Genomic DNA, 26,245 nt, shown 5'->3' on the forward strand with positions numbered 1-26,245 from the left:
ACAATGTATGAATATTTTTTTCAGAACGATACCTCACGTGTAAACGTTTCAGTCGAAGACGTGAACGAATGGGAACCTCGATTCCAATATTCCCGATATGAATTTCATGCTCATTCCGCGAGAGAAGGCTCCGTCGTAGGTAAATCTTCTCTTTGTTAAATTAAATTTCTATCAACGTTCTATTACTCTCGATATTCAAGGAACATGCAACTTTTCAGGGAAATTAGAAGCAGCTGACGGCGACAGGGGAGACAAAGTCAGCCTATCCCTCAGAGGACAAGATGCAAGGTATAAAATTATAATAAATTTTAATAGCTCAGTAGTAAAATTACATATGAAAATAATATACATAAAAAGTAAGATGTATTTAATCTTAATTTAAAAAAAAATCTTTTAATTAAATAAGAGTTATACGTGTACATTTTATTCTTCGCAAAATAATTATAATTATTTTTAGTAATTATATATAAATTATATTATTTTCAGATCCTTCGAGATTAGAGATAACGGAGAATTAGTGCTGAGATCGCTAGGTTCGTTTAATGGATCTTTGGCCAGATTTATAGCGGTAGCTACCGATACCGGGAAACCGCCCAGGTATATTTATAAGTTTGTATGAGATTATTTAACTTACTGTTAACAATTATTTTAGATGTTAATCTGTGTTTGCCTGCAATTTCTTTAGATCCAGCATGATCCCGGTGATCGTTCACATACCGAACGGCGGCTCTTTGCCGATCGCAGCGAGAGCCGCACCCGCTTGGCTCGGTGGCAGCGTGCTATTAGTTGCAATCTTCGGCGCAGTTTTGGGGCTTCTTGGAGTTGTCATACTTATTCTCATTCTTTACATTTATAAACAGTGAGTAAATGTGTCAAACACAATTTATAACTATGTAATAATGGAATAATATTAATGTATAGACACTAGGGTGTGTTCTTTTGGAGCAACTTTTTTTTTCATTTTACGAATAGCATATATACTTGCAGGAAGGTAAAATAAGATACCTGTTAAAATTTTAGCCCTTAATATTAATATTAACAGGTCGCTCATCGCGATTTTTTATTTTTCATCATTTAGTAAAATAGAAAAAATTTTATAACTATCTAACAAACAGTAATACAGCATTGCGCCACATAGATTTTCTGTAGAAATTTACCGCTCTACAAAAAAGATCTCTTATCATTTTTTCATAAATTTAACGGTTCAAAAGATATTCAAAGTTAAAGTTTGATAAATTTTATAAAACTTGTTTTTGCTTCTTATGAATGTTGTATTATATCGACTATCAAAAATTATGAAATAATCAATACATATTTTTGTATAAAATTTAACGATCTACAAAAAAGGTCTCTTATGTTTTTTTCATAAATATAACCATTTAGACGACATTAAGGTTTATACTTCGAACTTTAAACCTTAATTTTTTCTATCTTACTAAATGAAAAATAAAAAATCGCGATGAGCGACCTGTTAATATTAATATTAAGGGCTAAAATTTTAACAGGTATCTTATTTTACCTTCCTGCAAGTATATATGCTATTCGTGAAATGAAAAAAAAAAGTTGCTCCAAAATGACACACCCTAATAGACATGTAATAATAACTAAGCGCTATGATTACATCATATGTTTTCTCTTTATACATTTTTAATTTTCTGATTTCTGATTTGTCAAGAATTTACAACAAAAATATTAGAGTTAAAAATATTCCAAAATTTTTATTGGATTAAGAGAGATTTTATTAACAAATAACACACTTTTTTTTATAAGTAAAAGGCCAAAAAGCGGGAGTTCGGTCAGCTCTGTGGGTACAGGATACCGCGAAAAATCACCGGTTCCCTCAGCTCTGAGTCCAACTCCGCAAGTACTAGGTGCCAACGTTCTTCAGGACGCCTTGGAGGGCCCGCGGAATCGGCGTCACGATATCGATGGCAACGAGAATGATAACGTGGACAGCTGTAACGAAATCGATAATCCCGTCTTCGGAGAAACCAATGAAAGCTCGTACAGTGCTACAATCAAAAGTACGTTTCTATAGGCAGCACAAGTCGAGCAATACTGCACAAGCTTTCTATTCTTCGCGCTCGGCATAATTTAACTCGACATACTTTATTTTGATTCTATAACTCTTCACATGTCTTTCTTTTTTTATACATCTATTTATTAATTGTATATATTTATTAACTGATTACCAAAAACTGCTCGATGTAATTACTAAAATAAGATTTCTTCTTTACGTATACCGCGATTATATATATATATGTATAGGTATATCTTTCTCCTTCCTGAAGCGATCTGAAATTACAGAGTTTTCGTAAAATCCTATTGTCAAAGATTTATAATGTTAAAACATTCTATTTCTTTCTCGTATTTTTACTAGGTATAGCGTCGGCGAGACAATTACCACTGTACGCCCGGCATAAAGTAGCGCCCGCCCCGAATCCACCAGCTTTATCAGCCACTTCGAACATTCCCAATATTGGCGGATTGGTACAAAATATGAATGACTTGAGTGCTAGAACTAATCTGGATGCTGGATCCCACGACTCTTCCAATTATTCCGGAGATCCGCCAGACTCTCTGGTGCCAACGTGGCCCGCTAGTTCGGCCTTGCCGAGGATCAAGAAGTTGTCCTGGGACGACGACGACAGGGTAGTTATCTTGCGACAAATTTGCAATCTAGCAACTAAATTAATTCACAGATTCTTTATCTAAATTCCACATTGTACAACAAATATTAAAGAAAAGATGTAATATTTTATAAGTTGGTTTTATATAAACAGAGAAGTGTTTTATAGAAATATTGCGAATTGTTAAACAAATTTAGCTTGAAAGATTTAAACAACAATAATTTAAACAATTGAAACTACATCAGAACCGTAATATTTTCCACATTGTATTGAGCGATTTAAATAGAGAATAACGTCTCACGATACTAACTGTTTTCTAAGGAATACAATTGCATTGACTTATGCAAGAGAAATAATTAAATCCAAGTTCGCTTGCAAATACAAAACTTCATGCAATCCTGAAGAGCAGATAGATGGAGAACACAATGGAGACAGAAGTATTTATCGTTTTCCAGACCGTGGATAGTGTCGAGGTCGCAGCGGAAACGCGAACCGGAGACAATCAAGCTGGCAACGAGAGGCTCAATCTCACCGTATACTTCTAACGATCCGTTATTTTGTAAATGGGACGAATGTCCGATAATGATGGCGGAAGACTGTTGTAAGCGCTGTTTGACCAATTCAGTTAAATAAAGTCTCGTTGATGTCGAAATTCTGTGAATGAATTTCGAAACATCGCAACGCGATGCGACCTTACCCGCGTATTCGGTCCACAGAGTATCTGTGTTATCTGCGCAGCATAGCGTTAATTCGCATCATCCTGAATGGATTACATTCATTATCTGCACGATTCGACATTGATCTCCGATATAATAAGAAGTAATCATTAGAAATTGTGCTAGAAATTCAACAATGGCAAAATATTACAAAGAGCAAGCTTTCATGTTAAAATTTACATTAAAATGGGGAAGAAGTAAAGAAATAGCGAATTGGAACATGACGATAAGTCCGATGATATCCTATAAATATTATCAATACAAATTAATTAAGAAAAGAAATAATAAAATATTTTTGATAATTATATTGTTAATGTACAAGAAACATTACGATTGTATAGTTACCGTATATTTTTAATCACCTTGTTAATAAAATTGATAAATTATCGATAATTTAAATTTTGTACGTGAAACATTGTTCTGTGTCTGATGCTTACTACTTCACTATACTTTAAGAGTTATCACAGATTTCTAAACCGCTAGTTTCATTTTAACAAAATTATTCGAGGAAACGTTCAATTGCTCGCTATTACACGCCGCAAAGATGAAAGTTTAATGCATAAGAATACAAATTACTTACAAGTTGCGTGAGCCGCGTTATAACGAGAAAGTATATATAATGACTTCACACGCTTCTATCATTAAGAAGCAGATGAAATTTCCGCGTTTGCGCTTTGTTAAAGCCACCGATATTCGAATGCACAGAGGAAACCGTGTCAGTAGGTCGATCTTCGCGAGTAATTACACGAGTAAATGAAAGAACATTTGCGGGATTTAAAATTCATGGAAATGCAACTTTCGTTGGAAACAATAAATACAATTGTTAGACATAAAATTGACTAGATTAAAAAAAATCTCAGGGTAAAACGCGATAAAGCAATTTTTGAAAGAGATGAGATTTTATCTTTGACATCTTCTATCTTTGCTAAAAATATGAGCATTCTTTAAGCATGCTTCTTAACATAAAGACATAACAATTTCTGCAATAATAATTGCAGTGAGAGAAATGAGTTTTATATTAAAAAAAATGCTATAATATAAATTCTATAGTTATTAGATATGAAAAGTTTAAAAAAAAATCATAAAAACATTCATATAAATTTCAATAATTAATCTATTATTACAAAAGTCACTTTATATTTGTTACCATATCTATTGTTAAAGAAACATTAAGCGGAAGTATAAATGATCAAACTGCTCTTATATTCTCTACCGATGATATTTTTTGTAATAATTTGTTCTAAAAAATGAATTTATATATCTCATTGTAATAAACTGTCATTATAATCAGTAGCTTATCAAATCCCATCTGAGGTAGGCTTGCCGAAGAAAGTGACTTGACTTCTAAGGTGGGGAGAAAGTGACCTAGAGAGGTCTGGGCTACGACATCGTCCTCGAATCTTTTCTTCTCAGTCTTCCGTAACGTATGATTGGGTGTGGAATACTCGTGATACCAAGTGAAAATATTTCGTGAGAAGTTAATTATTCCATGCAAGCCATGTGATTGAAGGTATTTACATTTGTGACGTATAAATTTCGTGATTATTTTTTTTTTAATATACGAAGTAATTATAAAGAAATTTGTTCTCTTAAAATACCTCGCTGTTTTTGTACATAAATTTCATAAATTTTTAAAATTGTAAAAATGTATTGTTTAATAACATATACTTTTTGTTGGAGAAGTAAAAGATTTAATTAAGGTATTAAATTTTAATTTAAAAGTTAATTTGAATTAAACATTTTAAAATATAAACTAATATTAGGCTAATTAATCTTGATTTAATATGTCGACTATTTATTATTTTATTTTAATCTTTTAATATTAAATATTGCATGTCGCATTTTGCAAAATATTTTCTTATATAATTCTTATATATTTAATTAAAACAATCGATATTGTAATACAGGTGTTACAATACATTGCACTCCAGTCGTAAACAGAAATTTTTAATGTATCTGTGTCCATTGAAATTTCAAGGATAAATCCTGCCAGTCATTTCTGTAAATGAAACTGATAAAGAAGATAATTGTTTCCGACTCCGACAATCATTATACTAACTTCCCTAATTTCATTCATTACGTAATTACTGTTACAAACGCAATGAGACATACATGAATTGAAAATTCATGCTTCGATATGTAAAACATCAATTTTTCTGAAAAAAAAAATTTTTTTCGAAATATTTAATGTATTTATATGCATAAATTTACCCAAAATATATATTATGCTAATAAAATATTATAATATTATTTTTGTAAATCAACGACTACAATGAGAAATAGAGAATCAATTAGAATCAGATATAATCAGATGTAATATAAAAAGAATAATGCATCTCCTGTAAAAATTATTGCAATTTGAGTTGAAATGGAAGAATTCATTATTATGACACAATATTTCTTATTTTAAAATACTTTATTTCCTTAACGCATATATAATGTTATATTTTAGTATCCAAATTTTCTTAAAAAGGCAAATATTTGTATTTTCAAATACATACATTCTCTTACATGTATCTGAAAGTTACTTTTTTGTAAATTACGTCGTTACATCACGTACATGAGTGCATAAAGAAATTTTCCAACGTACTCGTTTTACATCCGGATGTTTGCTATTTCAACATGCCACCGTAAACTTTCCTGGAGAAAGTCAGAGATACCGCCAACATTGATTCAGATGATAAACGGAGTATCTTTATTTCATTTACTTTACATTTCGTGGAAGGTTGAACGCCGGCCTTTCAGTTCCTGTATCTAAGATCTCATCTCTGTGCTGTATTTCTTCTTCGGTCTCAAAACCATGACGACGGGAAAGATAGCCGTGCAATTATATTCTTCAATTACGCTTATCACGTTGATAGCAATCGTCAGCGTGCTATCAGGTACGTATTATAATTTATAAATACGATATTTTTACAATTTATGTTAAGAAAGCAAAAGAATAAGATTAATGTTATCTCTATAATCACTAAAATTTTTTTAGAAAAGTTAACAAGATCGATAAGAGCATGTACGAAGTGTATACTCTTACTCGTAATAATCTATTTTTTTCTAATGTCATCTTTAATTATTATTATTCAATTATATTACTATATTACGTTCTTGTTATTAGATTATTAAATCTTCAATTATTAATCCAAATTATCAATCCAAATTACCCGATTGTGCGATTGAATTTTCTGATATAATCACTATAATTTTATTAGCTGTGCCATCATCATCCCAACCGAATATAACAACTGTTACAATGAATCATGGTCCATGGGCAGAGATTCTCGAAAATTGGATCACCCTTCAATCCAACAATACTCGTGCCGCACGAGTAATAAAGATTGATGATAAGACTGTGACAGTGTCGACTAAAATCGCCGCATCAAATAAAAGAGACGTTTCTGAAACTGATCTTTACCTACTTGGTACGATTTATAAAAGATTGCAAAGAGATTTCATAATTTCAATCATCAATATAATTTATGAGTAATTACAACAATTATAGAGAAGAGAGAAATTATAAGAGAATTTGTTTTTTATTAAAAAAATAAGATTCAAGAATCTTAAATTAAAATTTACAGGTGCCATTGAGAAATTGGTATACCGAGTGGACCACCTAGAAAAACGAGTAAGAAGAGCAGAAGAATTGTTATACTACGTTATTGCAGGAAACAATAAAATGAAAGGTAAAACTGCCTTACTATAAAAAAGAGTCATCGATGTGAAATAAATGATTATAATCAACCCATATTACATTTCTTCTTTCATACTACAAATATTCAGAAGACATTAATTAAATGTTAAGAAAGAAAGGCAAATTTGTTGTTTACCAGCTTAATTTAATATATATCGTTGTTTATTATTGCTATCGGTTTTTCAGAACCTTGTCCTGCTAATTACACGAGAATGGGCCAAAACTGCTATCACTTCAGTAATCGTGATTTTAATTGGAAATCATCGGCCAGTCTCTGTCGCGGTATGGGTGGACACTTGGTCGAATTCAACACAATCGAAGAGAGCCAAGATGTAATCGCGGGTTTGATGTCGGACGCCAAATTGAAGGGCAAAAATTTCTGGACAGGTGGCTTAAATCCAGGACTTTTATGGATCTGGGCGAGCAGTGCTAGACCGGTTCACCAAGATACTAAACAACCCGTTATTGGTGATGGCAGGTCGGTATCACTTTTGAATAGCAATAGAATATTTTTGCATAGATAGAATAGAATTATTAATGGCGTACATATATTAAAAGCCTTTATGTGTTCCACGATAATTACCGATGTTGCAAAGCGCTCGTTAAAAAGTAATTTATTACGCTCTGTTATGGTGAACCAATATTTGCATTATAAAATGTTTTAAATTGCAGATGCTTGAAGTTAACTTTCAACGCATCGTCAAAAATTTACTCGTACAGAGGTGAAGATTGCGGCTCGAGGCAAAGATATATCTGCGAATTGACAGTCGACGATGAATCGGCAAACAGGATTGAAAGAACAGCACGATTATTGATTGATAAAAAAAATTAGACGCGTTTTAATGGCTGATGGAAACAGGATGACAAAACGAACACTGAGGAATTACTTTTATTTATAAATGTGTATATCTTTAGTAATTTATATTATAAAAGTTTTATATTAAAATAGTACAATCATTTTTTAATATCAAAATAGTATACAATCACATTTTTAATCAGAAATGCGGTATATTCTTAGATTGTTCTTGGTACTAACTGTGTGCAGATAATGTTTGTAGCAATTTTACATAAATTTAAACAAATTGACAGTTAATTATAAATTATATCACTTATAAATATTTTTTGTCACGAGCTGTTAATGTGATATGTAACCTTGATGTATTGAAAATTACTAAAGTTTTACTTCTCAGTCTACATATATTTCCACTCATTCATTTCTATCTATATCTATTTCCATTTCAACACAGTGCTATACTAAATCATGAGAATGAAGATGAACTCGTTTTACGCTTTGTAATTATAACTCTATGGTTGTCGAATTAGTTTCTATTCATTTTTATTTCTATTGAAATATTTTAATTTTCTTAAAAAATATTGTCTAATTTCGAGTCTTGGTCGAATCTAAAGATTAGACTTAAAATAGAACAGGAAAAGATTAGAAGTAAAAAAAATAGATACATTATTTTGTAAACTTTTACTTTTTTATTTTTGTTATCAGTCGTTGCAATGACTGCTAATAACAACAAAATAATTTCTCTATTCCTTTTATCTCTCTCTCTCATCCTTTTCTCTATTTTAAGTCTAATCTTTAAAATCGACAAATTATCAATATTGTAAATATTTTTCAAGAAATTTGTGCCTACGTGTCTTAGGTATTAGGACATAATTATCTTTGCGGCGTGATGTGCCATCACCAGACTATGCTTGCCTTCGTTCACTAAGGACAGAACATGGTCGGAGCACGTCACTAAGCCGCCATTTTCGGTAATTAATTTTTTTGTAGCCGTTATATCATCGGGTTTCACACCGCGACAGCAATCGTCAATCACGGCTAACCGATAACCATACCACAAGCCATCTAAACAGGTTTGCTTCACACATACGTCATAGGCGATACCGCATACGTACAAGTGTGTGGCACCAGCGGCCGACAAAATTTTATTCAGCTCCGAGGAACCATCTGTATCTTTTTCGAACGCTGAATATGTCTCCTTCTCTGGGTGCTGACCTTTATATATCTTAAGTATAGAAAGGGAAAGAATGTATAAAAGTTAATATCAGTTTTGCTATGCGGTTCTAAACAATTAAAGAATCTTTAGTCAAATATGATAACACAACTCTCTCTATTAACTTTTCTATATAAAATTGTTAAATTACCCGTTCGGAAGAAGGCAATATCAGTAGATCTTTATGCAATTCAGCGCCCCAGGTGTTCATAACGCAATGCCTGGGCCAAAGTATTTGCGTTAAATGAGGTTGCAAGAAAACGACGGTGTCGAAGGGCTTCGCTATTTCCTTCGTGATCTATATTTCAGATTGTAGAATTATTTTAGATCTATTTCGGATTATAGGATTACAGGATAAATTTATCTCACAATCAGATAGGATTTATTGTTTAAAATCATAAAAAAAACACTACGGACTTAAAAGTCTTAAACGTGTTAGCTAAACACAAAAATCCAGGAATTATCTAAAAAGAACTGTTCAAGAATTTGTTTAGATATCTGTTCAATTTAGATATCTGTATTTGTATATTTTATATTATCTATATCCAGACAGTACGCATGTCTAAATGTATTAATATATATATCCAGACAATACGCATGTCTAAAAGATATAAAGACGACATCTTTTAGATATGCGCACTGTCTGGGTAAAATGTTTTATGTATGACTACTTGTAAGTATAATATTTTATGAATAAGTAAGTATAATGTATGACTAAGGTATAATAATATTTAAAAAAATAGCAACGCAATTTCTAAAAAAAGGAATATAACTAGAACACTAACATTTATGTTTCATGATCCGAATTACTCATAAACTGTTTTATTATCAGGCAGACATGTCGTCTAAATACCTTAGATTCCGGATGAAATTCGCGCATCGCCAAATTGTCAAAGAAGCTGATGTGGTTCTCGGGATGCCAATCTTGCGAATATATCACTTTATCCCAGCGACCATCCTTCAGAAGTCGATTAATCGGTTTCAACACTTCCAACCCCTCCTGCCCATAGCCGCATTTTCTAAGTGCCAACGTGCCATCGATGAAATCGTTTTGTACATCGACGACTATCAAAACGTTGACGGGATTTATAGTCGCATGTATCCAATTACAACATCTGCAACAGGAATTTGTTTATATTGTGAAAAACAATTCGGATTTTATCTCTCTTAGCAATTTGCTTTTAACCCGTTATTCGCGTAAACAAAAAGAATTATTTTCTTGCCTGTAAAATTTAACAAATGGTTTGGAAAATAATTTTATAATGGTTTAGAAAATAAAAATTATACATATATATCATTTTTAATTTAATTATTTTTAATTATATTATATTATATATCGACATATTATGTACATAAATAAATTCAATTCGCTAGCCGCTATTTATTTGCAATATTTTATATGTCATACATGGCATTGACATCAAAATGCATATTATTTCTTTTTAAATAATAAATAGGTAATTGAGATACTTGTTATATTTGTTTAATAGATACATTCACCTTGAACAAAATCAAACTTACATTTTGTGTGCGCGCTATTTTTTAAATATATTTATTTGTACAAGATTTACTTTGTTCTCTAATAATATTTTTAATTCTTTATTATTTACTTCATTATTCTTCCTCATAATTCCAAATTAATTAAATATTGATAATATTGATAAATATTGATAATATTCTATGTATTTTTTACAATAAATAAACGACTAGCAAATATATAGAATTTATTTATGTACATAATATATCGATATATAATATAGTATATAATTAAAAATAATTAAATTAAAACTGCAAATTTTTTTTACATATAAGTGTGTGTAGACAAGAGTTCTGATGTATGAAATCTTGATACATGGTACTCATCCATTACAAAATATTTTATTCATTATTGTCACTGTCCGCGACTTCAGCTTTCCTCAGCCCCCCCCAGGATTCTCTGTTATTCTCGGTGTCTGTATCGAGCAGCATACCTATGCATTTTTTATAAACGCGGAAAGCGCGAGGTATCTTGAATTTATTCGTTTTCGCTGCGTGACACACATCACATCAAATAATGTTTGGATTGGGTGGAAATGATAATCGCAGTAATTTGTTCTTCCATAATCATGTCTGTAAAATTTCGAACTTCACAATAGATAATAGTAATATACAAATAATATTTGGGAAAAATATTACATTATTATTTCTACTATATTTTTACATCTAATTGCGAGTTGCATATATGAAATTCACGATTATTTTCACTTAAAGGATACATGATATTATAAGTTTTAAATTAATTTAAAAACAGAGAAGAAAACAATAATAATAAAAATATTAATATCAAATAAATAAATAAATAAATAAATAATAAATAAAAATATTATATCGAAGAATAAAACAAATCTTGCACGAATAAATATATTAAAAAAATAGCATGTAAAATATAAGTTTGAATTGTTTATAAAGACAAATGTATTTATTAAACGAATGTCGGTATCCTAATTATTAATTATCACTGTAATTGCCTTACAAGATATATTATTATAAAAGAAATATTTTTATTTATGCTATTCATGATGTTTTATCTTTCCTTTTCCGGTTGGATCGATATCGGGTATTTCCAGGAGATATAGCTAAAGCATGTTGCATCACTTTATATCTAATTTTTCGGAATAGCGAGATAAGATACTGAAAATTTTTTGACTAAAAAATTGAGTAATCCAATTCCGTGAAGAAGAATTAAAATCTCCGCGAAAAGTAGTAAAGATAAGAAAGAGATTCAACTTATATAATATGTATGTCTGAATGAGGTGTTTCCAGCTAATTGTTTTTAGCTAATTGCACTTATTTTTCAATTTAAATGTACACAAAAATTAATTATTTCTAAGTAAAGGGAAAGAGGCATTATAATTACTTCTAATAAATTATTATTTCTATTAAATTATTATTTCTAATCAATTATTTCTTCTAATAAATTATTTTCGAAATTTTAAATACATTTTTCCTCTCAGAACGAAACGACGCGACGCTTCGACGCCGGAATTCGTGTCGCAAAAACATGAATCCTCGAAATATATGCGCGAAGAAACTAATATATCTTATTTATTTTCTATTTCTCTCTTTCACTTATGCGTTTTTTTCCTTACCTCTTCTGGCTTTTAACCGTGTACGAAATTCATTCGATCAATTTCGACAGAAGAGTTTGCGCACGCCTCACCTGTGCAATTCCTGGTCGTTCAATGCGCCGTCCGCATCTGCGTCGAACAGCTCGAAGACCTCTCGTGCCCTCCACTCGTGTTGCTCGACCTCGTCCGCGTCGAACAGCTGAGCACAAAGCGCCCGAAACTTTTCGTAGTCGAACGTCCCTTGAACTTCAACACCGAATCTCGACAGTACCGTTACCGAAGACGACCAAGGATCGTCGTTCGCCGGCTGCGCCATGCGTACCACCACGTTGCTGTCTCTCGCGCGTCACTCTTGCGTTATTTACGTCAGCACGACGATCGCACGACTGTCGAGTGTCGCTCCGATTTTCGTAGGCTCCGATTGTTACTTGTTCCGCCAGTATATCTGGAGCGGAAGTGTCCAAACCTGAGTTGACCAATCAGAAAATAATCTATACTAGTATTTGTATACATGAGTATTTGTAGCGTTACATGGACCGCTTCAGGTAGTCACTCGTAGTCAGGCAGACACGTAATACGTCAATCAATACGATCGTCGTGATGCCGCCTAACACGACATGCAGTCGGTCACGAGCGAAAAAAAAATTTTTTTTCCAATACTTGTTACGAGCCAGCTATTTCTGACGTATTCAAGTATAGAAGCATGCTAAAATTAAGATTATTTTAAATTTTATTATTATTTTAAACTTTATTTTATACTCGTGACCTTTGCCATGTCTCTGATCTTTTCCATAGTCTGCTCTTATCGATGTTACTTTTACGATTCATATTTTTTAATCCATGAAATTATACATCTTTATTCATTTTTATATTGTGTTATGCCGCCTTTTTATATTACTAGACACTACAGACGCGCGCTACGCGCGCGCTATTTATCTTTAACATTTCACTATTAACCCTATTATACACAACTGTCAAAATATACAATGACAGCTGCAAATGAAGTAAGCGCAGCAAGAAAACCAATCGGCATCGCGGAAAAGCGGCAACAATAAACTTCACATCTCCTTTTTAGAAAAGGACATATGTTGTTTACTTTTTAATTCTCATATTCTTTGTTTCAATTATTGTGCTGAAGAAGACTGCTTAGTATTATACAGTCGAAAAACGTTCACAATGTTTCTTCTATCACTAAATAACAAATTATAGATTAATTTAACAGTAACATCTTTCATTGCTTGTATTTTGGCCTTTGACTTTCCTATATTGTTTTTACATATAACGAGCGTGGCCTATTTATTATTTAGAATTTTCCACATTAACTCAGTTTACCTCCGACTTATTTTTTATTCTTATTTCACAAAACACGTGAATACAAACTTTGACTGCGCTTACCTGCGTCTACTCACTTACTGCTTTCTTGGACGAATAAATAAGCGCAGATAAGCGCAAGATTTGTATTCATGTTTGTAAATATGTAATGTAAGGCATATCCAGAAAGAAAGATATAGATTGTATAGGTAAACGAAACTAACGTAGAAAATTTTAAATAAATATTTGAATACCTATCACATCGTTTATGCCTTTGAAAAAATGTACAATTGCTCCCTCACAAAGGACGAAATAAGCGCAAAAATTCAATTCAATTTAATATAATTTTTGGACTGTACATTTCTAAATTGTTATACTAATAGTTTTTGGAGTTTTCTATAATAATATCATTAGAGAAAATATGTATTACTTTTTAAATTAGACGAAATTTTTCATTAGGGTCTATATTTGCGTAACTATTCATTGAGAAGCGTTTAAAGCTTAATATTTCTTGTGCTTTTGAACAATAAAACTTTTAAGAGCCAATATTAATAGAATATTAATAAGATTTTATTTTATTAATTTTTTTCAAACGTGTTGATTGGTTATAGGACAAAAAAGCATTTAAAGCTCAATAGTTTTTGTGCTTTTGAACAATGAAACATTTAAATCAATACTTAATAGAATTTTATTTTATTAAATTTTCAAACGTATTGATTAACTATAGGATAAAAAATTTATCGAGTTTTCAAAAATTCTCCCCTATATAACCAATTAACAGATTTGAAAAATGTGTTGCATAAATTAAATAGTTACATATTTGTCACTCACACACTTTAAAAAGATTTTAAAAACTGTTCGGACAACTAAAATAACGTTTATTGCTCGTAAATATCATTTATCGCTCGTAACAATTCCACTGTACATAAAATGCAATTAAATTTATATAGATTTCTATAGATAAATATAAAACGCAAACACTTTGTTAAGTTTAAAGAATACAACTTGACAATGATTGCGCGAATTTCGTTAATATATTTATATTATGGATATTTGGACTTTCATCCTTCTACGTAAATCTGAAATCTCGGCCTACCCGCAACTCGTCGCGTCGCGTAAAAGAGTCACGCTGCGGTCTCGCTTCCCGTATACTTGACGCGAAACACTACCGTGTCTCTTGATAAAATTCTGCTGAGTTGTAATACTTATATTATCTAATATAAAATGCACGTGATAACACTGATATTTAGCATAGTATTCTTTTTTAAAAATATTCAATGCTAAAGTGACTTAGGCTTAAACAACTCATACCGATACCAATAGCAAAAGATTATTCTTCAACACAGCGGTATGACTACGGCAAATCCTCGCGTCATAACGATTACAGTCTACTTTTTGCTATTTAAAAATGACCTCTATATAGTACCCGCCCTACCTTCATCCGGCTTCGATAATTATATGTATATATACAACACATATGTACGACTTATATTGTGCGAAAACTATTCAACTCATTGTTTTCGAATTTCGTGTTTAAAATATAAATTATTTTATTTGTAAAGATCTTTTCAATATTCAATTTATGTCGATATTATGATAACACGTAATTCTTTTCGTGTATGACAAATTCTATTTAATACTAAAAGTATATATACCATTAAATTGTCACAATCAGCTCCGTAATTTTGTTTATTATTCTGTTTTATTATTCTCTTGATTAATAACACCAATGCTTTTGATTATAATTCATTTATTTTTATATACAAAGAAAAAGTTTCAATATTTTGTGTTGCCACGTTCTTATCATCGTTAATTATTATGCAGATGGCAAAACTTATTCAGAATCCCATTATTATTCATTGAAAATAATTTTTTTATAATTATTTTTTTATAATCGTAAATTATCCGTAATAAATTACTTTGCTGCAAGAGAAAAATGTATTAAGAGTTGACTCAATTGCTATCAGTAATTTTCACATTTGTATGAAGAATAAATAAATATTGATATTTTCGATCATCGATATCAATAATATTAAATTGATTGTCATTGATAATAACGTTTGATAATAACGTGGTATTATATTTCCAGCTTTGGCATAAAATTGTATTTCAAGAATAGCAATCGGCACGCGATTCAAGTGGTGGAGAAGAAAAGAGACGGTATGTATAAAATTCACAAAAAGTTATTAAAATCTTGCCCAATTTCTTAAAAAGACATATTTTTTACTGTTATATCAAATAATAATTTGAACAATGATTGCGTTCGAATAGCATTAGCGTAATAGCAATAATAATTTTGTACATAGGAAAATTCTTAATTTTTCTCCATAAAAGTATAAAATATCTCAAGTTAAATATCTTTGCTATTTAAATTTAAAGTCACACATGTATATGCTGCACAGCATACATGTATTTCGATTACTTTCTTTATAATGGTATCATCTTTTCTCTTGTTTAACAATTGTTAATTATTGTAAATCCTAATAAATTTCTTTTAAAAATTCATAATAATTTATAAGTAATGTACCTATGTCTTTTTTGTCATGTCTCATGTCTATTACGTACATACATTTATAGGTAATGTAGTATATATAAATCTGACGCATTTGCAAGATTGAATCAATATTGTTACGCAAAGCAAACAAGCTAAGTAGATATATGTTATACGTTATATTAAAACAAAAACACTTAAGTAATGTAAAATATCGATGATTCTAATAAATATAACAGTCCAATAATTATACTTTCATGCACGAACAAATTGATCTGATCATCCGATATAATATCAGACATATCACTTTATGTAAGATGTGTTCAATATCTTAACATTCATAAAATTGTGACTGGCAAAATTAAAAATGCAAAAAATGTTGTAGACACCAATATTACACAAATAACTGGTTAGAGATACATGATTTTAAAAACAATTTACTGATAGGAACATATAAACTATAAAAAATTATGTTATAAGTATCCAATTTAATTTATTTCACATTAACTTGTTAAATGTAGGAAGGAACGAGAAAATAAATTATATACATTGTTTTGCATGAAACATATATTAAAACGCATTATTACATTCATGAACAAAATGATGAGAATTTCAAAAAATAACTAATCACATTAAAGCAACACAAAAGTGAAATGTCAACACAAAATGAATTGTCAACAAATTGACAGGACTGAAAAATCGCTTACATACATTTTTTTAAATAAAAAGGCAGTGATTATACATATTTCTTCGTTGCCGTTAATTAAACCGCACATAAAAGTGCTTAAACTAATATCCATTCCTATAAGAAATATCTAAAGATAAACTTTCTTCTCTTTGTGAAATGTATGTAACGTTTAAAAAGTAATATTTGGTAAACACTTTACTGCATCAAAAATTGACTACGTTAAAATAAACATAAATGAGATATGTAAAATATACGTTTATATTTTACACTCCACAATACTTTAAATAAGAAAATAATTAAAAGAAAACTATTAATTTGGTATGTAGAAAGACATCCAAAATTTTAAACTCATAAATTTCTTACCTATATGATCAGTTCTCAGCGCAACGAACGATCAAATAACTTAAATCATAAATGACAGAATTTTAGATGCTTATTTTATACTACCTATATCAAAATCTTATGTATTAAAATTACGTTTAATATTAATAGCCGTTGTTTCATACTGCACGATATGGTAACCGGATTAACGCTTAAAATATCATTTGAGCTATCTACAACCTTATTTTTCCAGGTTTTCGTCATTAAATTATTACTTATGCTATTTTGAGATATTGATATTGCGACACAACTTGTCTCTCTCTTCGGTTATGTCAACGGCGATTTTATTAATAAAAGGATGTCTGATCTTGCCATTAATCGCGACGAAGAACTCATCCAGTTCTCCCGGAATGTTATCCCTTTTCTCGTACTCGTACGCTTGCATCAGCAAGTCTAGTCTATCTAAGTCTTTTACGTACAGTGCTTCAGGAGATTCCTGTTTTTCATATTCCTAAACATTAAAGAAATAGGGAAAATATTAATAAATATTAATGGCACAACGAAAAATTAGAATAACATAAGGATATTCGAAATATTTGTGGTATCTTTCTTACACGAAATATTTGTAGTATCTCAGGTCCCTTATCACCTAGCAGCTTGCAAATCTCCTCCATAGCTTCATCTTCCATTCTATGTTTTTCATCCGGTGGTATGCCACAGTAAGGTGTTATGTCTCCCACAATACACTCGGCCAAATCATGAATTAACGTCATCTGCATTATTCTGCAAATCGAAAAATTATATTTTGCTAATTTTTTACCGTTTCTTGTAATATATATGTGTATGTATATATACAGATATATCATTATCAAAATTAAATTATTCAACTTTATAAAAGCGATTATAAAATTTCAAGTTATAAAAGAGTACTGCAATAATAATGTCTCACTTGGTTTTGTCTAAATTTTCTTTTCCATCCACCAAAAATGATAACATCGCCATTCGATACATATGTCCCGCAATTGTTTCAGGATCAGGTATATTCCGTTTTACCCATCCTGTCCTTTTCATGTGCTGAAAAGAATAACAACAAAAACATGCTTAAGTAAAAGTATATTAAACATCAATTTTTTCCACATTTTAAAAAAATATTTCTCTTGACATAAAAAAAAAGTTTTTAAAAGCAAGAAATATTACGTTACATTATTCGAGTTCTTTATTGTTTCAGATAAAAATGATAGAGAAACTGATAGAGATTTCTAGGATATTAATTTTTTTCTTTATTTTTATGCATTCTCATTACTTAATTATTTTTCTAAGCTCTTAAAAATATACAACAAATATAATAAGGTCTTAAAAATATGTCATAAAATTCAAAACCTGAAATAGAACCTTATATTCACATAAGTAGAGTCGGAAGTATATAAAAAAAATCAATGGAATGCCGAATAATCAAAGACAGAGCTGTGTTGATTCAGCAACGTATCTAATCTAACAATTCCATTCATTTAATCGCATTTGTCTCGATGCAAGTTAGCAAACAAAGAAAATTGCATCACAATTGAATCATGAAGTCAGTTATCAAAGCGTTCATTAGTCAGCATAATTACGCGAGTGTAAATAAACAGACTGAAGGAATGATAACCTTGAATTTATTAACGCCAACAAATAAACTGGGCTAATCGGTTAGAGACACAGTGATAACTGATAAGACTAGTCTTATCTCAAACATTTAAATAAATAAAAAAACAATCTTTTTCTCTATTTTTGACTTTACATCGTACATTTATACTTCTAAAAAATTCTCAAGCATAATATTGGAAAAGTGTTCAAAAGACTTCTTGTGACATCTTGATGCATTTTTATCGTTCAAATAAAATAAAGGATATGAAAAGAATCTTTGTTAATACTAACTTCAACGTATAAAGTATAAAGGACAGTATCTATCGTACAATGAGCTACAAACTGAATTATCCTTGATGTTTTGTTCAAAGGTCAAATATGTATATACGTATACTTTCATACAATTGTATATATATTCATCTGTAAGACCAAACGTTAGAAATTTTATATAGATCATATATCTCAAATACCAACAATTATATATATTTCTCTATCTATTTCTCTCTTTTAATAGTTACTTCTGTATTCCTGCTGCGACGACTCAGACTGAGAACACATCGAAACAGGAATACGAAAATACAAAATGACATTCTCGACACAATCAATTCCTGACAACCACGATTGTCAGAAAACAAATTATACCCTTCTCATTTTGCCATTTCAAATCTTCATCGAGAACGCCTTTGATCATGATACTTCATAAAACAATGTTGACACACAGTCATATTAGAAGAAAGGAGAAAGGGCAATAATCTCGTTGGGAGTGATCAAATGTCATCAAGCAGCAACATGAGACGTCTTCTTATGTAAGTATCCCAGGTAGCAATTAATGTCTAAAAGACATCATAAAGACATCTTTAAGATTTCTGGCATCTTAAAGACATCTTCATGATGTCTTTTAGACATTAATGCTACCTGGGTATGTTTTATTTTCTTTCTTTCTTTTTTTTTTTTTTTGCACACAGTACCATCCTTCTATTCTTTCCTGACTCTCTTCGTTATGATATTCTATTTCCGCGGAAGGAAATCAGAAATAACTGTACTGGCGAGCATGGCATTTTGCACAAGTATCGGTTTTGTCTAGTGATCGAAGGTCACTTGCGAAACGTATAAATTTTGGGATTTGACAGCTGCGCGAGCGTATTGTTTCGGGATTTACCTTCAACCTGCCGACCAGCTCCATGAACTCCTGCAATCTCTTCGTGTCCTGCATCGCGATCGATTAGAATTCCCGTGACCGTTTTGTGCCCGTTCAGTCGTACAGGATCGCTTTTGGTTGAACCCTAGCTTGGCTACCACCGACAACTGCGCTACTCCCGCGAAACGAACACGTCCACGACTGATGACGACTGACGAAAAAATCAAGCGGGAAGTGAACGGTCATTGCAGTCAATCGCGACGAACGATCGTTCCCCTAGGCGCCTTCAGTGCCGTAGCAAAAACTGTAGCAAGTAAGAAGCGGGCGATTCAATCTTGAAAATCTTGAAATTGGAAAATTTTTCGTGATAATTAAATCTGGATATTCGTACTTTTGCCTTGCGCGATAGACTGACGAGATGATTTCTTTCGTTGCTCAAAACTTTGAGCGATGAATGGATCGTGAATCTTACATTAAGATTACACTTAATTAAATATATAGGTACTGTAGAATGGACGGCACTTATAGACCTAGTTTACATCGATCACTTGATACGCGTATTAAATAGTAAATAACTAGTAAATAAGTCTGATTATTGGCTGATCAGTTCAAATATACTATTTGATACGCGTATCAAGAGATCGGTGTAAACTAGGCCATAATCCGATTTTGCACTCCCTTATAGAAATTTAATACTGTAAGGCCCAATAAAGTGATTTTTTGGCAAAAAATCACTTACAGTATTAAATTTCTATAAGGGCTGAAGATCAGCTTCGGGCGATAATTTAATCTTATATTTAAAGTCACAGATATCTTAAATACAATGGCCTAGTTTACACCGATCACTTGATACGCGTATTAAATAGTAAATAACTAGTAAATAAGTCTGATTATTGGCTGATCAGTTCAAATATACTATTTGATACGCGTATCAAGAGATCGGTGTAAACTAGGCCAATGCAAAGTACCATATGATCAGTTCATTGGCTAATTACATCAGTGGATATCAATATCACCACGGAAACAACCAAAATAATAGGCCTGTTCGTTTTTAGCTGAACTTCTTGCTCACAGTTCGTCTTTTCTCTTTTTCCCCCCAACGCGAAAAGAAAAAGAGAAAAGACGAACTGTGAGCAAGAAGTTCAGCTAAAAACGAACAGGCCTAAACTCCGAACTAGTGCAGTCAGTTCAGCAATAGGAAATAGATCCTTTATTACGATTGGTTTGTGCACTCATATCCAAAGTGAAACTAAAAGGCAAGAACCAATCATATTGATGAATCGAACAAAACGCTTATTAAGCTACTTTTTCTGCTGAACGCAGCCTAAACTGTCACGAATGTCACTTCGGGTATTTACCGTCATATACTCAATACTGTTCTGTAATTTACCTGTCTACCTCAGTGCGGCGTATATATATACCAGGTTTTCTGTTGAATAATTGCCAAGTACAACCAAGTACAACGTAATTAGCGTTCAACGAAAGGAAGCGTATTTAAGGCCGTAGGCAAGACCCACTATCATTAGTATCATTTAAAGTAAGTAATTTCGCTAGAATATTTCAGAAAGAAAGTGCTACTCCATTTGATAATCAATTAAGATCAGCTGTTTGATCCTTTCATTAAATTGATTTCTACTCTTAATTAATAAAAATATAATTGGACTCGACCGCGTTAATTTTGCATTGCGGTCGAATAATACAAGGATTGGGATTAGTTGAAATTAGAAACGGTCTAATTAACAACATGTTAAAGTCGCTAACATTCCGAAGTTTCTCCAGGAAACTCCGATTTTTATCTCTGATTTTTACCTCTGATCGCTACAATGCGATTTAATTTGCCGTGAATCGTTCACGTATTCTTTATGATTTTTAAAATAGTCAAACAAGCGAAGTCCTGACAAAAGTGTAAGTAGTATCGCGTTGAATGACAAGCTTAGGAAAATGTGACAATTAAAGACATTTCAAGAACTTTAATTAAATCGGAAATATCGGTGCATATAATGAATTTTCGAATGAAACATAATATGCTACTTAAATGTTTTTCGCCTAAAAAAGAAGTATGTAATGTTACAAAATTAATACTGTAATTAATGGAAAAAATGAGGTTAAGTTGCGTCAAGAATGATGTCATCTCCTTAAATTAGATAAAATGCGCGTAATATGCGATATAATAGATTTTAAATAGAGGATTTTAGCAGCGTATCGTTTTCGAGTGATATTAAGTCAATAAATAATTTTGCAATCCAATTTGGTATTGATCAATTAACATGTATTGTTTTGACAGAAAGATAGAAATACATATCAATATCATTTTTCTTTAATTATAGAAGAGAAGTCTATATAAAGTTCTAAAAGATTTTGTAAACATAATGGCTGAGAAGGAAGAAGAGGAAGTTACAGACATACTTTGGGTAAGTTATCTTTTGCAACCTTAAACTGAATTATTCTTACGATAAATTCTTACGTTACATTGATTTTCCTAACATCAATTAGTTATACTAGTTTGCTTGTCTCTGTCGTTCCAAAGATATATAGAATTTAAGATTCGAATTTAACTAACAATCGAGGAATTAGTTGCTTGACATTTTTCCTTAAGTAATTTCAACAAAGACATAAAAATGTTTGAGCGTATTGTTAACGGTATATTTGTTTTTCAGGAAGAGACGAAGACTTTTGCCGTGGAACAGCAACAATGCTTGTATGATAGTCTTCCTGACTACTTAATGTATAAAAGTGATGAACATAAATATCTAAAACAGAATATTGGATATGCTCGTTATGGGTCGCCAAAGGATACCAAGGAGGCAAGTGCAACAGAGAGCAATAGCTGTTATTGCAAAACAGAAAATTCAAGTGATACAGACGTAGCTGATTCCGTGGTTTATGATAAAAAAGCTCAAGAGACCATAGATAAGATATATGATAAGATCTGCAAATGTGCCGGAGAAACTGATAGTTCTGAACCAATTTATGTTGGTATAATTTATAATATGGTATTCCGTCAGAAAATGAATATAAAATCTAAGAAAAAAGAAGGAAAAAAGAAAGAAGAAAAAACGGAAGTTAAAAAAGAAGGAGAAACGGAAGTTAAAAAAGAAGAAGAAATAGAAGTAAAAGAAACGAAAACAGAAGCAAAAGTAGATGAAAAGGATAAGAAGATAATACTACTTGACGTATTACCTGTCCCCATTTTTAAAATCAAAAGAAGGATTCAGAAAAACTCCGAAACTACAAAAAACGCAAAGCAAGAAGACGCAGCAATTACCGATGAAATACAGTATGAAACATGGTTCGTTGCTCACAATGCCAGAGTGTATAAAAATTGGAGAGACTATGTCGAAAATAATGATTTACCAGCTTTCACTATGGTTCTTCCAAAAGATGGTGTTTATCAACCAAATCCGGATTATCCAATTACAGAGGATTATTCGACGGTTTGGCTGGAAATTATGGAGTCTCCTGCGTGTAATTGGAAAACAAAACTCTGCTATGGAATCGATATCGCTTCCAATGTCGTTGGATTTGGCACCGTTGGCTTGACCGTTGCTTCGCTGTTCACACCTCTTGCACCAGTTGTTGTCGTGTCAGGTAAATTGCCTTTTAACATATAATTAATGCAAAATTAATTTATTATGTTAAATATTGATTGTATAACTTATAATTTACTATTAATGTTAAATCATCATGTTAAATATTGATTGTATAACTTATAATTTACTATTTTGTGCCAGTATTTACGCAACATCAGTGCCTGAGAAACACCGTTTTACATTACATTTTATTCTGTCGCATATATTAGGTCTTGCTGCTGCTGGTGCGACTGGTGCTTGGTCATTTGGCCGAAACGTACAACAATTAGCAGATCGCAGTAGCCACGAAGAATCTATTCATGTGTTTGACAAAGAAGCACTTCCACATTACCTTGGCATAGCCGGTACTGCATTTGGTTTAGGAGTAGTTGGAGGATCAGCGATTATTTCCAATGTTGCTGCACGTGGTATGACAGTAAACACCGTCGCAAGAGCAGCATTCAATACTGTACAAGGTGGCAATCTGTTCATTAATGGCGTTGGCGTATTATATCAGAGTTACAACATGATAGACAAATATATAACAGACAAGACAGTCAGCATGGGAGACGCACTAAATTTGGCGACGCATCTTATGTTTTTCTGCGGCTCCGTAGTAAAGGTTCAATTCGCCAGCGACATCATCGAGAGTACCCAAGGTAGAATTATGACTGATTACAAGGAGAGTTTGGGCACTAAACGTCTCCGTAAAAAGTACAATCGCGCTTTGAGAAAAGCTGCCAAAACTAACGTATGCAAAATAGAAGAGAATGCAGAAGTGATACGCTACATAAGAAATCGTCAAGAGCTATCGTCTAATCAATCTTTAACTAAAGGCGGTAACCGGATATCAGACAAAGCTTCACGTAATATCGTATGGTCGTGCGAACATGGTAGACTAAAAGTTAATGGTATCTTATTGTTAGATCCTATCGTTTATGTTACCCGTCTTATAAGACTGGGCATATTCATCGAAAGTAACCAGAATAATTCATCTGGTCCACATGCTGATGACTCTATCGCTGATCAATTAGCAAGGGTACTTTGTGATTTATTATCGAAGTTGTATGTAAGCGACGACTGTCCCAAAAGCACCAAAATACCGATAGTGCCTGACTTTGAACCACTGCTAAGGGAGATGGGTTCTATGAACATTAATGAAGAGTGCTTGAAGAAGCTATTTGCAGTCGCTGTAAAGTTAATGAAACGTTCCAGAGATATGGACGATTTTTTATTTCTAACTTTTACCTTTGTTTGGCAGTATTGTAAAGCGAATTTGAAGCAGTGGGGCATGAGCTTAACCTATTGCACGCAAAGCATTTCCAGCAGCAAGATTTTGGAAAAGATTATTATCGCAATTTTTGAAGCGATTGATATGTTGCTTAATAACTTATCTAATGCTTTTATGACGTATATGAACACCAGTTTGCACAGATAAATAAAGAATATAAATTTTAATATGACTAATACGACAAAGAAAAATTAGAAAAATAGTGCGCACAATAGTTTATGTAGGAATAAGTCACGATTTGTATAGAAATATATGCTATATTTATTAGGCAACAGATTAGTAAAGTTTAAGCTTTAGAGTGAAGTCTTTGCCACACGGATTTGTGCCTAGATACATCATTGAACAAATAGTGAAATTGTTAACTTTTGTTATAATTTATCTTAAATATGTTATAAATAATTACATTAATTTAAATCAAATTTATATCAAGAGACACAATAACAGCTTGCGCTAATTATAAGTATAACAACCTTAAAAACAAGTCACATGTATATCTATTTTTAAAAACATATCTTTTGGCGCATATGTGTCTCAATAAATGAATGGTGTTATATATTTTTAAAGTATTGTAATATATGGAGGGATAAAAACCAGAGTGTAAGTCAAATTTTTTTAAATATTTTCTTGTGTGCATAGATACAATTTGTACAATATATAAATTGCATCTATGCACATGAGAAAATATTTTTAAAAATTCGACTTACACCACTCTGGTTTTTACTCCTCCATATGAAGGGGTAAAAGACATAGTAATGTAAGTCAAATTTTTAAAAATATTTTCTCGTGTGCATAGATGCAATTTATATATTGTATAGATTGCATCTATGCACACAAGTCAAAATATTTTTAAAAATTTGACTTACATCACTATGGCTTTTAAGTTATTATGAAAAAGTGCTTCTCGCGCAATTCGGAACAATTACAAATCTTTGGAAATACACCACATATTCTGTGCCTTGTATTCCAATCTTTTATGTATTGTATGTATATTTTATATATTATATATGCAAAGTATATGTCATTGAAAATTATAAAACAATAAATACGATCTATTTCCTTATTTGCACTTTGTACTTTTCATTAAGTTATAGTTTATCCTGATTTAGCAAAATAAAGATTCGCAAATCTAGAAAGTATTGAATACACCTAAGGGCAAAAAGAATGTAATAGCTAGGAAGGAATTTTATTAAATATTTAATTTTGTAAATGTAACAAATATATCTTAATTTTTGTATTGAACCATTCTACTAGAAAAGTAAAAAACGAGAGAAAAGAGATAAGACGATTCTGAAATCGTTTCTCGATTTCAAAGATTAAAAATTTACAGACAGTTATACTTTTTCCACGTGTATTCTTTTCTTATTTTTCTTAATTTCATTTTAAATTAATAATAGTACAAAACAATGCTTTTTTTGTGATTGTGCCTTAGTACAATATATCATATACTTTTTACTTATTCTCTTTGTACGTTCCCTTTAAAAATAATTTTACTTTTTCTTTTTTATATCCTTTCAATTCTCTATTTTATTTTATTCTTTTTCTTATTAGTAAAAATAGAGGAAAAGAAAGAGAGGGAGAGAATTCTTTTCTTTTTCTGTTTATAAAATATATAATTACAAAATCAGCCGATCCAAATGCGAGGGAATAACAATTAAGGAAAAACAACCAT

At 31.4% G+C, this 26,245-nt stretch overlaps 5 protein-coding genes across 9 annotated transcripts in view; 3 read left to right on the plus strand and 2 right to left on the minus strand.

The window, feature by feature from the left end:
- The window catches only part of LOC112459650 (protocadherin beta-11-like), a 13,408-nt gene extending 9,810 nt beyond the window's left edge, over window positions 1–3,598 (plus strand). Inside the window, exons 12-18 of the mRNA XM_025023866.1 lie at window positions 25–139; window positions 219–288; window positions 487–597; window positions 686–859; window positions 1,771–2,024; window positions 2,381–2,652; window positions 3,086–3,598. Coding sequence (XP_024879634.1) covers window positions 25–139; window positions 219–288; window positions 487–597; window positions 686–859; window positions 1,771–2,024; window positions 2,381–2,652; window positions 3,086–3,175 — 1,086 coding nt within the window. The 3' untranslated portion in view covers window positions 3,176–3,598. The remainder of the gene's footprint in view (window positions 1–24; window positions 140–218; window positions 289–486; window positions 598–685; window positions 860–1,770; window positions 2,025–2,380; window positions 2,653–3,085) is intronic.
- Window positions 3,599–4,591: 993 nt separating this feature from the next.
- LOC112459647 (oxidized low-density lipoprotein receptor 1) lies at window positions 4,592–7,880 on the plus strand. 3 transcript variants are annotated; one of them, XM_025023863.1, is made up of 6 exons: window positions 4,592–4,856; window positions 6,072–6,228; window positions 6,556–6,762; window positions 6,919–7,023; window positions 7,218–7,509; window positions 7,704–7,880. In XM_025023863.1, exons 2-6 carry the CDS (start codon window positions 6,147–6,149, stop codon window positions 7,861–7,863), a joined length of 846 nt encoding a protein of 281 aa, XP_024879631.1. In that variant the 5' UTR covers window positions 4,592–4,856; window positions 6,072–6,146; the 3' UTR covers window positions 7,864–7,880. The 3 variants fall into 3 exon arrangements, with proteins under 3 accessions (XP_024879631.1, XP_024879629.1, XP_024879630.1); XM_025023861.1 differs by having other exon boundaries at window positions 4,593–4,856; window positions 6,553–6,762; XM_025023862.1 differs by lacking the exon at window positions 4,592–4,856 and having other exon boundaries at window positions 5,793–6,228; window positions 6,553–6,762.
- Window positions 7,881–7,937: 57 nt separating this feature from the next.
- Window positions 7,938–16,372, minus strand: LOC112459645 (nicotinamidase-like). Of its 3 annotated transcripts, none has more exons than XM_025023859.1 (5): window positions 14,552–16,372; window positions 12,237–12,610; window positions 9,891–10,152; window positions 9,189–9,335; window positions 7,938–9,049 (listed from the first exon to the last, which is right to left on the minus strand). In XM_025023859.1, exons 2-5 carry the CDS (start codon window positions 12,458–12,460, stop codon window positions 8,687–8,689), a joined length of 996 nt encoding a protein of 331 aa, XP_024879627.1. In that variant the 5' UTR covers window positions 12,461–12,610; window positions 14,552–16,372; the 3' UTR covers window positions 7,938–8,686. The 3 variants fall into 3 exon arrangements, with proteins under 3 accessions (XP_024879627.1, XP_024879626.1, XP_024879628.1); XM_025023858.1 differs by lacking the exon at window positions 14,552–16,372 and adding an exon at window positions 13,477–13,769; XM_025023860.1 differs by lacking the exon at window positions 14,552–16,372 and adding an exon at window positions 12,676–13,018 and having other exon boundaries at window positions 12,237–12,589.
- Window positions 16,373–16,495: 123 nt separating this feature from the next.
- Window positions 16,496–19,791, minus strand: LOC112459648 (HD domain-containing protein 2). Its single transcript, XM_025023864.1, has 4 exons — window positions 19,738–19,791; window positions 17,905–18,029; window positions 17,570–17,738; window positions 16,496–17,466 (listed from the first exon to the last, which is right to left on the minus strand). Exons 1-4 carry the CDS (start codon window positions 19,789–19,791, stop codon window positions 17,236–17,238), a joined length of 579 nt encoding a protein of 192 aa, XP_024879632.1. The 3' UTR covers window positions 16,496–17,235.
- Window positions 19,792–21,055: 1,264 nt separating this feature from the next.
- LOC112459644 lies at window positions 21,056–25,701 on the plus strand. Its single transcript, XM_025023857.1, has 4 exons — window positions 21,056–21,253; window positions 22,044–22,127; window positions 22,374–23,304; window positions 23,516–25,701. The coding sequence occupies exons 2-4, from the start codon at window positions 22,086–22,088 to the stop codon at window positions 24,721–24,723; spliced, it is 2,181 nt and encodes a 726-aa protein (XP_024879625.1). The 5' UTR covers window positions 21,056–21,253; window positions 22,044–22,085; the 3' UTR covers window positions 24,724–25,701.
- The last annotated feature ends 544 nt before the right edge of the window (window positions 25,702–26,245 follow it).

This window comes from Temnothorax curvispinosus, unplaced genomic scaffold, assembly GCF_003070985.1.
Source record: "Temnothorax curvispinosus isolate PA1 unplaced genomic scaffold, ASM307098v1 QBEX01010036.1, whole genome shotgun sequence".
NCBI classification, from domain to species: Eukaryota; Metazoa; Arthropoda; class Insecta; order Hymenoptera; family Formicidae; genus Temnothorax; species Temnothorax curvispinosus.

Excerpts from the sequence above, each read along its gene's own strand:
- LOC112459647 (XM_025023861.1), top strand. The coding sequence starts at position 6,147 with ATGACGACGGGAAAGATAGCCGTGCAATTATATTCTTCAATTACGCTT. Across the intron at positions 6,229-6,552 it reads AATCGTCAGCGTGCTATCAG|CTGTGCCATCATCATCCCAA; the intron begins GTACGTATTATA and ends TAATTTTATTAG. Across the intron at positions 6,763-6,918 it reads AACTGATCTTTACCTACTTG|GTGCCATTGAGAAATTGGTA; the intron begins GTACGATTTATA and ends TAAAATTTACAG.
- LOC112459648 (XM_025023864.1), bottom strand. The coding sequence starts at position 19,791 with ATGCAGGACACGAAGAGATTGCAGGAGTTCATGGAGCTGGTCGGCAGG. Across the intron at positions 18,030-19,737 it reads AGCTGGTCGGCAGGTTGAAG|CACATGAAAAGGACAGGATG; the intron begins GTAAATCCCGAA and ends TATTCTTTTCAG. Across the intron at positions 17,739-17,904 it reads GAAAATTTAGACAAAACCAA|AATAATGCAGATGACGTTAA; the intron begins GTGAGACATTAT and ends TTCGATTTGCAG.
- LOC112459645 (XM_025023859.1), bottom strand. The coding sequence starts at position 12,460 with ATGGCGCAGCCGGCGAACGACGATCCTTGGTCGTCTTCGGTAACGGTA. Across the intron at positions 9,336-9,890 it reads AATTTCATCCGGAATCTAAG|ATCACGAAGGAAATAGCGAA; the intron begins GTATTTAGACGA and ends TCTGAAATATAG. Across the intron at positions 9,050-9,188 it reads TATTGCCTTCTTCCGAACGG|ATATATAAAGGTCAGCACCC; the intron begins GTAATTTAACAA and ends TCTATACTTAAG.
- LOC112459644 (XM_025023857.1), top strand. The coding sequence starts at position 22,086 with ATGGCTGAGAAGGAAGAAGAGGAAGTTACAGACATACTTTGG. Across the intron at positions 22,128-22,373 it reads AAGTTACAGACATACTTTGG|GAAGAGACGAAGACTTTTGC; the intron begins GTAAGTTATCTT and ends TTTGTTTTTCAG. Across the intron at positions 23,305-23,515 it reads ACCAGTTGTTGTCGTGTCAG|GTCTTGCTGCTGCTGGTGCG; the intron begins GTAAATTGCCTT and ends CGCATATATTAG.